General features: G+C 38.1%; 1 protein-coding gene across 2 annotated transcripts; it reads left to right on the top strand.

Moving 5' to 3' along the window:
* Positions 1-9468: 9468 nt before the first annotated feature.
* LOC138024847 (uncharacterized) lies at positions 9469-12268 on the top strand. 2 transcript variants are annotated; one of them, XM_068872038.1, is made up of 2 exons: positions 9469-9622; positions 11088-12268. In XM_068872038.1, the coding sequence occupies exons 1-2, from the start codon at positions 9521-9523 to the stop codon at positions 11793-11795; spliced, it is 810 nt and encodes a 269-aa protein (XP_068728139.1). In that variant the 5' UTR covers positions 9469-9520; the 3' UTR covers positions 11796-12268. The 2 variants fall into 2 exon arrangements, with proteins under 2 accessions (XP_068728139.1, XP_068728140.1); XM_068872039.1 differs by having other exon boundaries at positions 9483-9639.
* Positions 12269-12485: the final 217 nt, after the last annotated feature.

The raw sequence follows: 12485 nt of genomic DNA, 5'->3' as shown, positions 1-12485 counted from the left end.
AAAATACGACCCCCAGGAAAATTGTACCGAGATAACAATATCTCCGGTTAACCAATAGAATTGGAAGTCCCTTAACACCTTCAAAAGAAAGGGAGATCTTCGCGTGGCCAATTTACAGCAGACCCAGCAAAAGGCCACCTTCGCTACTATATCTAATTCAGACCAAATACGTGCGATTGATGCGAATGGTACCGCCGAAAAAAAATATATATATATGAAATGATGCTGGCCAACAACCTTGAAAATGTTCCTCTGTTAGGTCACGCAGCCAGTGAACGTTCTGCTATTCGCGATCGGCGGGTGACTGCCTTTACCAAATTCCAGTTCGGGGCAGTCCTAACGAAACAAGTGCGTAATGTTAAAAGAAAAAAAACATCGCATTGGCAACGCAAAACCATCGCCACAATCCATATTTTTTTAGGGAAGAGTGAACGGCCAACCAACCACAAAAAACCCCACTACCAGTCTAGCAAGGAAGAAATAATGCTCTCCCTCGTTCAAATAAAACTTTCGGTGAGTGACTTCACGAATTTCGTTCACAATTCTCTTCACGGTTATCTCAAGGCTCGTTGTGACAATTTTCGAGCCAGATGTGTTTCACATTCCTTACAACCCTGTGGCGTTTCTAGTGATTCTGATCGCCTTCCTAGTCAGCAATTTCTTCACCGATCTGTTACTGAGGACCAAATTAGAAGTAGATATAATTATTGATTATAGAAAGATGGTAATAGAATGATCTTGAACCTAAAGAGCCTCAATCGATATCAATACGCCAATAAAATTCAATTTAAAATGGACACCCTCAGTACATAAACGAAACTCATTGAAAAAGACTGCTGCATGGCTTCCCTCGATCTCAAGGACGCCAACTACTCTGTCGCTATCACTGAAGCAGACAGGAAATACGTCAGGTTTATCTTTCGGGGGTAACTTTTTCAATTTGCTTGATTACCAAATGGCCTCTCTTGTGCTCCTTAAAAATCACTTAACTTCTAAAACCTGCTTTCTCAACCCTTCACCTAAAGCTACAAGTGTTAAGTGCGTACCTTGATGACATGTACCTCCAAGGGAAAACATACGGGGATTTTGTTAATAATGTCATCGACTCAGTCGATGTAGTTGACTCTTTGGGGCTTGTCCCCCACCCTGAGAAATCCGTTTTCATGCCCTAAAAGCTACCTTAATTTTTGGGAATTATTTTGAATTCTGCAGACATGACAATTAGATTAACTTCAGGAAAAGCTACCAGCTTAAAAGAGGCCTGCCACACACGGCTCAACAGGTCCTCTCTCACTATCCGAGAGCTAGGGCGTGTAATTGGGAAATTAGTATCGTCTTTTCCGGCGTTTGTTGTGGGCCGTTATACTATCGGTCCCGCGAAAGCGACAAATTATCTGTTTCGCACCGTGGGTATGGGTGTTACTTGAGGTAAAGATACGCAAGGAAAATACTCTTCACAGGATCTACCAGTAGTTTTGGACTAGTTTAATCCGCACAATTCCAAGTTGCACAAAGCAACGTAATAGCCAACTGAAAAAAAAAAAAAGAATGCATATGAATACACTATAAAACTAAACAGATCTGGAAATGGAATCAACGACGTTCCTCCAACATGTTGTAGATATACTTGCAATTCTGTAAGGTGTAGTCCCGTTTTAAAACAAGCTATTTTCTCATATTTGAAGAAGTCACGAATACACTATTTTCAATAACAGGACTCTTTTCTCTCTGATAGTTCGATTTCTAATCACGCAACTCCAAGAGCAAGCCTCAATCTGGTTGGCTAAGCGCTAATTATGTGATAATGACAAAAAAAGGTCGTGCGTGTCCGGTCTTAACAACAAAATATCTAAAAAAACAAGCATCTGTCAACGGAGTGCAAGACTTAACTTCTCTCCGAGCAAATAGGTGGAATTTCGATAAGTTTGCTATACTCTTTCATCTGAGGCAAGGGCAGAACGCGAATGGTGGAAGGACAACTTTACTATGTCTTATAATGTGCTCAGTCGAGCGAGCCCAGTTTACACCCTTACTACAGCCGACTTTAAATGAATATGTCATCAGCGAAAAGCTGTCTTTACTAGTTCTATTGTTACTTAATAGTTAATAGTTAATAAGTTAGCAATCCTGTATATTTAAACTCCAATTTTGTATAAACCGTCACTTCTGAAGATGTGTGCAGAAGCATACGAAACGTCAAGTAAAAGATAATTTCAAAAAGAATGCGTTTAAATCTGATGTCACCGCTGTCTGTGTGTTATTTCTGATTATTATTATTATTATTATTATTATTATTATTATTATTATTATTATTATTATATTTATTTATTAGTTTTTTTGTTTTTAACCAAGTGTCAAAAAAGGTTTTTTCTTTTTTTTTTTTTTTTTTTTTTTTTTTTTTTGGGGGGGGGGGGGGTGTAGTTAAAAAAAAGAAGGGCGGGTTAAAAAGAACAACCCCTCCCTGATCTTCTCAATTACCTCCATCTTACCCCACACATCTATCCCACCCCCCTCGAATACCACTTATGCCCGCTCCCTCTGCCCAACACAATTCACAGACATTGCATATTTTTCAAGACCTTTCTCTATACTCACCAGAACTTAATCTTGAACTCCCTACCTCTGGATCTGCTGCCTTAGCCCTTAGTCCAGTTGACCATGCAAGCAAGTAATGCAAATTAAACAGATTAATTTATTAATGAATATTTAATTATTCACCTCTGGCCACTCTCGGCCTAAACTTTGATATATTCCCAAATGTGCAATTCAACACCAGAGCCACATATGACAGAGTCACTTCAACGCAATTGTGTGAATGAAATAGATTTATACAAGAGATTATAATCTCTTGAGTTATATAGAAAAGTAGAAGAATTGAAAGGCCACCTAAAGACAGAAGACTCATCAAAAAAATTGTAATTTACAATTAAAATAAATATTTTAAAAAAATCACAGCCACAAAAAAAAAAAAACTACAATGTCGGCAACACATAGAGCCGCAATTAGGGTCATCACGTATTACTATTGGAAAAGAAGGATTAATTTCTCCCATTTCTTCAGGTGCTGTAATAATTTGTTGTTTTCCCTCGCAATATAGAGCTCAACATTATAGCTACGTCTAGTCCTTGCTATAAAACATGACAAATTGGGTAAAACTGTTTTTTTTTGGCATCTACTGCAGTAGAGATAAAATTTTCCCAAAATCAAATCACTCTCAAGTCACTCTCTTTTAATGCACTAATGTGAATTCCATTATCCCTTAACCAGATCACAACCCGTTGCCAAAACTCCACAGATACCCGGCAGGAAAAGAGTAAATGCCCAATTGATTCTGTGTCTTCTTGGCAAAAGGTACAACAAGGAGAGTTGGTTAAGCCTAACCGAAATAGCTTTTCATTGGTGTAAACAATACAATTTAATATTTTGTATTGAAATTCCCTAAGTTTTGATTCCAACGTGACACTAAAAGCTAAGGAGTAAACATTTTCCCAGTCAACAATTACATCTGAATATTTATCTTGTAGTTTTTGTTTAGCAGTGGGCGGAATCTGTTTTCTCTCAAGAAAAAGTTGATAAATCTGCTTCGGCGAGACATCAGCGATCGGCACATTGCCGCCGTCTGTTCTGACTGTTGGAAAATGGGAGCACTTAATGATATACTAGTGCAGGCTTTAGCAAGGGAACGCCATTCCGAAGGGATTGGGTTAAAAATACTCATAAGCAAAAATCTTTGTTCTGGGGATGTTAGAGATGTGAGAAAATCCAGTGAGAAAGAGCCGTTGGTGAATATTAAGTCACCTATTGTCAGGAATCAAAGGTCAATTATATCTTTTCTATACATTGACCTCTTGTCCACACAAATAAATTTATGGTTCCAAATAATTTCTTTTAGGACGTCTTGAGGTGAAGTCGGTTTCTGCCCGTTTAAATCCGACCACGTATCGAGACACTCCTTACCTATACTGGTATAACTGAATCCTGAGCTTCGCAGTATCGAAATTGCAATGTAAGACAAAACATCCACCAATCGGTGATAACAAATTGTTTAAAATCATTTTCCAAGGGCTTGGGTACTCCTCTAGAATTTTTTTTAAGAGTGGCTACTCGCTGTGTCTTGATCATAGACTCGACATCTATCATTTTCAGTCCTACTTTCTTTAGATCTGATATCAGAGCCTGGCGTTTAACCTTATCCTTCCCGTTCCAGATGAAGCCATACAAAATCGAGTTGGCTTCCTTGACCAAGTCCTTCGGGACTGCTATTACGGAAGCTCTGTACATTATTTTAGGAATAGCAAAAGTTTTAACAATTTGAAGTCTTCCTATTAAAGACAGGCTTCTCCATTTCCATAGGTTTATTGATTTCTTTATATGCTTCAATGTTTCAGTAAAATTCAAATCATGCCGATGATTTAAGTCAGAGCTAAAATATACTCCAAAGATTTTGATAATTCCAAAAACCTCATGCTTTTCAAAAGCCATATCCTGAATAATATTGTTACCAAGAGTTAGCATTTCTGTTTTTCATGATTAACCTTCAAACCGGAGTAGTCACTAAAGCGCTCAAGTAACTGAAATAAAGTGTTATATGAATCTCTGTCCCTCAGAAAACAAGTCATATCGTCGGGAAATAAAGACAACTTCGCCATTTCTTCCCTAATCATTTTACTGTCACTTCTTATCCGTTCGGCGAGCACCTCAAGTGCGATTATAAAAAGGTACGGAGAGAGAGAAGGTCTCCCTGCCTGACCCCTCGACCAACGTAAATGGTGCAGTGGTGAAACCATTATTCATTACACAACTGGATACATTGTTATAAAATTAAACTTGTGACGTGCTCTGAACAAAAAAATAAGATTTAATGTATCGAAGGCTTTTTCGAAATCTATTGCTATCAAAAGACCCGATAAGTTATTACGCTTTGTAAAATCAACCATATCATCAATTGTTCTGACTGCATCGAATACAGACCCACCTTTAACAAACGCATTCTGATCCGCATGAATTATAACGGGCAGTACTTTTTCCAAGCGTTTTGCTAAAACTTTAGAGATTATTTTTGCGTCAACATTAATTAGAGATATAGGTCGCCAATTCTTAATCATTCTTTTGTCTTTTCCTTTCTTTGCAATCAGTGTTATAATTGCTTGTTTTTGCGAGTTTGAGAGTTCGCCAAATTGAAATGAATAATTATACTGACCACAATATACTTCTCAAACAATGGCCAAAAAGCCAGATAAAACTCAATTGTCAAACCACCGTGCTCAGTTTTTCGGTTGACATCCGTTATTTTCCTTGCAGTTCTATTTAAAAATTTCGTTCTATTTTGCTTCATCAATGAACTTACGGATTCGTCGCTAAAATGGTCAAACAAATCGTAATGCTGTTACGATTTGTTTGACCATTTGCTGTGAACTAATGTCAGCAAGTTATTCAAGTGTAGTGTTCTAAGTTTTTCACTTATTTCTGAGGGACTTGACGGAGAACAAAGATGAATCCTTGAAGGAATAAGACATGAAGGCAGATACAGATGTTTGCGTATTTTTCACAAAATTTATTCCCCCTGTTTTAAGAACTTTAGTTTCGCTTTCAACAAGACAGAGCATTTTAATACGTAGAAAATTAATCGCCTGTTTGTACGAATTTTTCAAACATCATTGTTTAGTTTGTTTAGCTCATTTCCCTGTACTTGCCATGAAATATAAATGTCTCGTTTGTTTTTTTATTTTTATTTTTATTGCACCAAGAGATATTTGAAGTTCTGTTTTATCCTTAATTAATCATTTTTCTTTGAGCTTTGCGAACGGAGCGCTCTTTTCAGTTATAAGTTAATTTTAACTGTGACAGTGCGACGTAGAGCGCGCGTATAAAGACTTTTTGCAAACCAGTTTTCCATGTTCATTTTTAGAAAAAAAAGCAGGAAAAATAAATACGTTATTCACCGGCTTAGGTCGGTCCGTACAGAGAAAAACCATGTGCCCTCGGGCTTGAGTACGTCCCTCGGCCTGCGGCCTCGGGCCGTACTCAAGACCTCGGGCACAGTTTTTCCCTATACGGACCTCCCAGCCGGTGAATAACATATATTTCTTTATTCACTTCCCCACTGACAAAGCACTACAGCTTCTTTCTAAACTAAACCCCTTCATCCTACGTGTGAAAGAATGCTTTACTTCCATCCATAAGCCAATATTATTAACCCAAAAACCAAGACAACGGTTTTTCTGGGCTAAACACTGCAAATAAGTGATTACTCCAATCTGATTATCACTACAATGCGTGCCAATCCCTTACCAAGAATGCAGTGTCTGACACTTGCAGACTGCAGACTAACCATAACTTGCAGTAAAGCTAACCATTTTAAAATGGGTGCTTAGACTTAAATACTGCTTCTCAGCGCTATTTGAAATGGGTACTTTATAACTTTAACACTGTTTATTAGCACTATTTGTAGGCAATCTGCAGTTGTCATACACCTCATGAAATGCTAACTGTTTCAAATTGATAAATGAGATAAATGATTTCTGCCGTTTATTTTATACATACTTCATAAATTTAATTACAGAAAGATATCCAAATATGTTAAAATGGACATTGTGCTTATAAAATTAAACCAGTTTAAAAAATTTAAACTGGTTTGAGAAGAAATTAACTTTTCAAACCAAAAACAGAATTTAAACCACAACAGCTATACTACGTCAACCATAGTGCTTACACAGGAAACGGTTCGGTAAATGTTTTCTTTCTGCATTTTTCGCTGGTTTCAATCCAGTTTGACACATCATGATATCTGTGGTCCACACTGGTGGCTACGCAGTTATTCAAGTCAAGCATCGGAGGGATTTTAACTTAAAGCTGAGTGTTTAGAGCTGCTTTTTTGCTCTGTATTGCAATTTTTGGCATATCTTTAGAGGCTCTGATAAGGTTGCATGATTAGATACATGATGCCTTGAAGACCTATAACTAGAACAGAAACGAAAGGAGAGAGAAGGAGAACGACAACGACAAAACAGAATACCAGCAATATCTCATACTTAGTGGAAGAAGTTACCCACAAATTCTTTCTTTGGGCACTAAACCGTGGGTTATTTTTATGGATGCGTTATTTAAAGTGGAGGCATATTTTTAAAGAGTGGTTTAATAGGCTTTTCTCTTGTTCAGGAATAAAACTCGAATTTTTATTTTCAGATGGAATTAAACAACAATTAACTGTAGTCTTTTGGACAGAAAGAAAAAGTTGATTTGTTTGTTTGTTTTGCTCTAAAATGTGAGCGAACAAGTGCTTTTTTTAATCGTTTGCCCAACTGTTTTTCGATGTACCTCAACAATGACGAGAAAATTTTGTTATAAACACGTAATTGCCATGAGTTTTTGTAAAATTAGGGGGAAATTTTACTAGTTTGTGTTTCAGAAGTTTGTTTAAGGCACCTAAGTAAAGAGTGAAGTCTTTGCTTCGAGCCGGAAGGTCCATTCAGGCAGGCACTTATATCCGGTTTCATTAGCATGAAGCGACTAGGAGTATTTCTACTGCCCCCTTGATGGGATGCTAGTCCATCGCAGGATTACCCCCAGCATTTCGCCGGTACCCATTTATACAGCTGGGTGAAGAGGGGCACCGTAGGAGCACAGTGTCTTGCCCAAGAACACAACACAATGTTCCCAGCCAGGACCCGACCGAACCCGGACCACTCTACCCGGAGTCGAGCACTCTAACCATGAGGCCACCGCGCCTCTCAAAGCACCTAAAGGTAAACTTAATTTAGTGTTGGAGCGAATCTCGTTTGAAGTTTGTCCTTTCTTGGTTGCATTGCCGTATTTTACCGATTCTTGTACCAAGCCAGCCTGGCGTGTTTCAATGAAATAGATAAAAATGTGAATGATCTTGTTTTCAGAGATGAAGTGGAATAAAGTACATCAGTAAAACTCTTCTTTGACCTTGAACTGACAACGCATGGCATGGCATACCACAATGACACCCAACGCAGATAACAATTCGTGCCCTTTACCTGGACAATACAACATTCTTTTTAACAAATATTCATAAATTTTCTACCTTCTCATCATTTTGCAATGTACGTTTTTATTTAAATTTTCTCATCGATTTCTTATCATTCATTTTACCCGTCGAAGACTGCAGTTCGGGCAGTCGAAAGCTCGTAGTTTTTTTTTTTTTTAATCATTTTAGCCAGAGATCGTTTTTTAAATTTTAACAACGTTGTTTTTATTGCTTCTAATTTTAGCATGATTCCTATTCGCTGGCTATTGACAGTTGATGCTGAAAAATGGCCTTTTTATTGTAAATAAAGCCCTGGCCAACGCACGCAACATTTCGACGCAACATCTTGCAACATTGTTGGGCACAACATGTTGCATACGTTTGGCCACCCTGTTGCGATATGTTGCAGCATGTTGGATAAAATTAGAAAACGGTCAAATTTTTGGCGCAACATTTTGGATGTCGCATGATGTTGTACTCGTTTGGCCACGTTCACATTGTTGCACTAAGGCATGCGCGCTAGGTCCACTTGTTGCGCGCCAGGGACCTGAGGCACATAAACATTGACAAGTTGCATTGAAAACGTTGAGAATGTTGCGTTTGGCCAGCCCGATGATCACTTGTCGCAACATCATGCAACAATGATGCAAGATGTTGCGTTGAAATGTTGCGAGCGTTTGGCCAGGCCTTACGGCTTAAGTGTTTTCTCTCTCGCTGTATTTCTCTCAGCTTTGCGGTGCTCTTCATTGATTTTTTTTCCTTCTCCTTTGCTTCTCGAAAACTTCCCTTCTGAATCATTTCCTGCTACAAATTTTCCAACGACTTGAGGCAACAAGAACGTCACAAAGCAACAATAAAAGGTGAAAAAAAAATTCTTGCTGCACCTGTGGCATCCATTTTAGCAAATATTTTTGGCGATACATTTCATAACAAAAACTCAAAATGACAAAAAACGAAGAAGGCCTGAAAACGTTTGCAAATTCGGTGTTGTAAGAAATTCTGGCACTTTTGAACTATCACACACAACGTCGCCATTCAAGCTTTACGACAGACATCATTGGCAAGTTTTCTTGTCATCATTTACTTTGAAACCGCGCGTGCCATTTTAGTTTTAGAATAGTTCGCCCACATTGTACAACGTGAATGAGAATAATCGATTTTCAAGGCCGTCTCTTGCTAACGTCAGCGTCGTTGACTTTACATAAAAACTCCCTATTTATGATTGGCAACACTGACACGATAACAATAACAAGATTAATAATAATATTATATAAGCTGATAAGCGAGATTTAGTATTCCAAACAGAAAGCAAGAGCGTAATACCCGGAGTTGAAAAATTTGTTCTTTATTTTGGTTATTACAGTATTAAAAGACGAATGTGATTTAAGAGGTGTCATCATTCCCTTTGATTTCTTATTTATTGTTTTTTCCAATTAGTACGAGTTTTGCGGATGAGTTACCAACAAAAACACTTATCTACAATATCGACCTTATTCATAGGAAGACAGCATTGACAGCTTATAATAAATGCTAGAATATTACCTCAGTCGCTTCACAGTGGATCGGAGGTGTTATTTCAGTCAACCAAGTGAAGGATCGTCTTCCTGGTCTAACTTTATATCAAACGGTGTAAGTTGTTGAATGAAGTAAGTTCCACCTTTCTTGCATCGTTGCTTATTTATACCGCATAGTTATTGTAGATGTTGAGGGGGTGGTTTTAGAATCGATTTAACTCCCTGGCATTACTAGACAGGGTTCAATCCCAAATGGTTTAGTTTACACATACACAGTTCTTGTTTACGATGCTTCGTGTTAGGGAATTTATGTTAACGTTTTGATGATTCTTCTAGCTTACCAGAGGGTTGCAAAGAAGTGTTTATGCTAATTTCCTTCCACGCGTAAGTTTAGAAAAATTCGTGGTTCGAGCTGGCTTTAAACAGGCCATTTACGCGTAACAAACTGAAAAGGGACAATTTCAAATCTTTTCACAGTGTGAACTGAACAATACAGAAGGTTATATCTGAAGGCCATATCTGAGAGCAATCTGCTTACTTGAGCGTAAACATGCAAAAACGTTTCAGCGTCCTCATAACGTCATTATGATTGTTTACGTTGAGATTTTGTTTACATTTTTAAGGGGCTAATTGTAAAGCTCTTGCTTTCGAGAAACATTTACCCAACCTACTTGTTGACAATGTTAAGAGTTGTTGCCCCTTTTTTTCGCAAGGCTGTATTACAAAAATGTGATAGCATATTACATGACGGGGAATCGAATAGCCCTTTGGCGGAAAAAATGAGGGGGACCCCGGAGAAATATGTGTTCGGAAGAGTCTAACTGTTCTAAGAATTTTGGTTGTACGTTGCCAAACAGTCATAGGTTTCTTTACTAAAACATCTCCTAAAAGATTCGTAACCAGAGAAAAGTAATTTCTTACGCTTTCGGAAGAGATATTCTTGCAACTTTTAAAACTGAAAAAGGTCACCTAACAGTTTCGGATGAGCAAATGGTTCGCTGTGAAGTTCTTAGAACGCAACGTAAAATTTTTGCACACATAAATTTTCAATCTAAGATATCCGAACAGATCAAATTGTTCTAGCTGATCAAAACATCTATTTAGACTGTCTTTATATATTATTATAAGGAGCCTAGAAATATCCTTCAAAGGCTTTTGGCTTAATTTTCTTGTTGGTTGTCCTTGAAAGATCACCATCAGTCCTACAATAGAATTGCTGACAAACAAAACTGGGTGTGCACTTAAACGTTGTAAGAGAAAGAAAGATGACCTATCGGCTGACAACGGTAGACGCAACACCAAAATATATATTTGCCTTGAAGGCCATATAACAGAAACCACAAAGCTTGGAATAAGCCTACCAGATAATCATTTCCTTCTTCAAAGGCTCATCTTGTTCAGTGACACACATTGCTCTTCAAGATGCTGTTCGTAAAAGTCGGAAAAGGGCGTCTTACAAGCCATCAGCTTCTAATTCGATTTAAGTCAATGGGTTAATAGACAGGTGCTCGAATTGAAATCTTTGAAATGTTAGTTCTGTAACCGCCTATCATTGAGAGCAATTTTTATTTGGTATCTAGATATCTCCAATGGCGCATTCTAAAGAACAAGAAGCATTTCGATTCATTTCTTATGAGGAAGAGCTACAAAGAGCCAAGTGGTTTAAAGAGGATTTGGATAAAGGTGATGGCTGGAGTGTGGCAGGCAAGGGTTTCGGATATAAATACTGGATTAAGACCATCAGTGGCGATGATTTTCCCATTAAAATAATGTACATGATAGATATGCCGTTTCCAGCCAAGGTTTTCACTCAAATGTTGGATCCTCGAAATATGGAAGCGCGTTGTAATTGGGACAAAGCTTTTGTTGAAAACGAGATTTTGGAAGAATACCCTGACGATGGAGGCTACGTGGTATATATGCGAGCACTTTTATCCTGTCCTCTAAAAGATCGATCATTCGTTCTGTATCTTCCGCCACCAAAAGAGGTCGATTGGTATGGAAAACAAGCTCTCTTCTTGTTGATCAAAGACGCATTGCACCCCAAGAAACCTGAAGGAGAAGATGGGCTGGTGAGAGCGACGAATGGGGGGAATTTTTACGTCGTAATTCCAGACGAAGATGAACCCGATGCTGCCTGCAAGATATTTGGTTTGACAAACAACCTCTACAATGGATACATTCCAAAGACTAACATGGAGTGGATGCAGAAGAGAATTGTGCCGCGAAAATTCAACGAGTGGCGACAGAATATGGTGGAGGGGTATCACAAGTATTTTAAAAACTGACATCACTTTTCCGGTTGGGGACTGTCAGATGTAGTTTTTTTGGGCCTAATTTACCCATCGTTGCAGAACAACATTCAATATAGACGAATCTTCCATGGAATCCTCAGTGGTTATGACAAGTATCTATCAGACCAGTTCGGTTTCATTTCTTTTCTTCTTTTAATGAGCACGTTGTTATGGTTATATTACCCTTATTGTTTCTTTTAACTTTAAAGGTATTTCACACGTATTGTCAAATAATTAGTGGACAACTCGAGTCCACAAATTTATTCAATTATAAGGGTACCATTCAGATATTGTTTGTGTTAACGTCACAGTGTGCGTTGCCTTCCTGCAAACTCCAAAAGAGTACCTCGATTTGCTACAAAATCACGATATTATATAGATTTAGCCAAGCCTAAACGCGGAGCTCCCTGGTTATTTATTCTTACTGACTGTATGGTTAGTGAAATAAAAGGTTTCGAATTGTCCGCCTCTTGATGTTTCCGGTTGCTGCTTGGCCGTTAATAATTATATTATCTTCTTTGCTTTCTTCTATAGAAAAATCCATTGCCTAAATAGTGAATTCCACGGTAAATTTTACGCTAAAACCGATATCGCATGAATCACGAAGCGATGAATACGACATCGGTTTTTCGAGTGAAATTTACTTTGGAATTCACCACTTGGCAATGAAATTCTCCCGGCCAC

Source organism: Montipora capricornis, chromosome 11 (genome assembly GCF_036669925.1).
Source record: "Montipora capricornis isolate CH-2021 chromosome 11, ASM3666992v2, whole genome shotgun sequence".
Classification (NCBI taxonomy): Eukaryota; Metazoa; Cnidaria; class Anthozoa; order Scleractinia; family Acroporidae; genus Montipora; species Montipora capricornis.
Note: the sequence above shows the minus strand (reverse complement) of the source record. Positions and strands in the feature narration are given on the sequence as shown.

Excerpts from the sequence above, each read along its gene's own strand:
- LOC138024847 (XM_068872038.1), top strand. The coding sequence starts at position 9,521 with ATGCTAGAATATTACCTCAGTCGCTTCACAGTGGATCGGAGGTGTTAT. Across the intron at positions 9,623-11,087 it reads CTAACTTTATATCAAACGGT|ATATCTCCAATGGCGCATTC; the intron begins GTAAGTTGTTGA and ends TTTGGTATCTAG.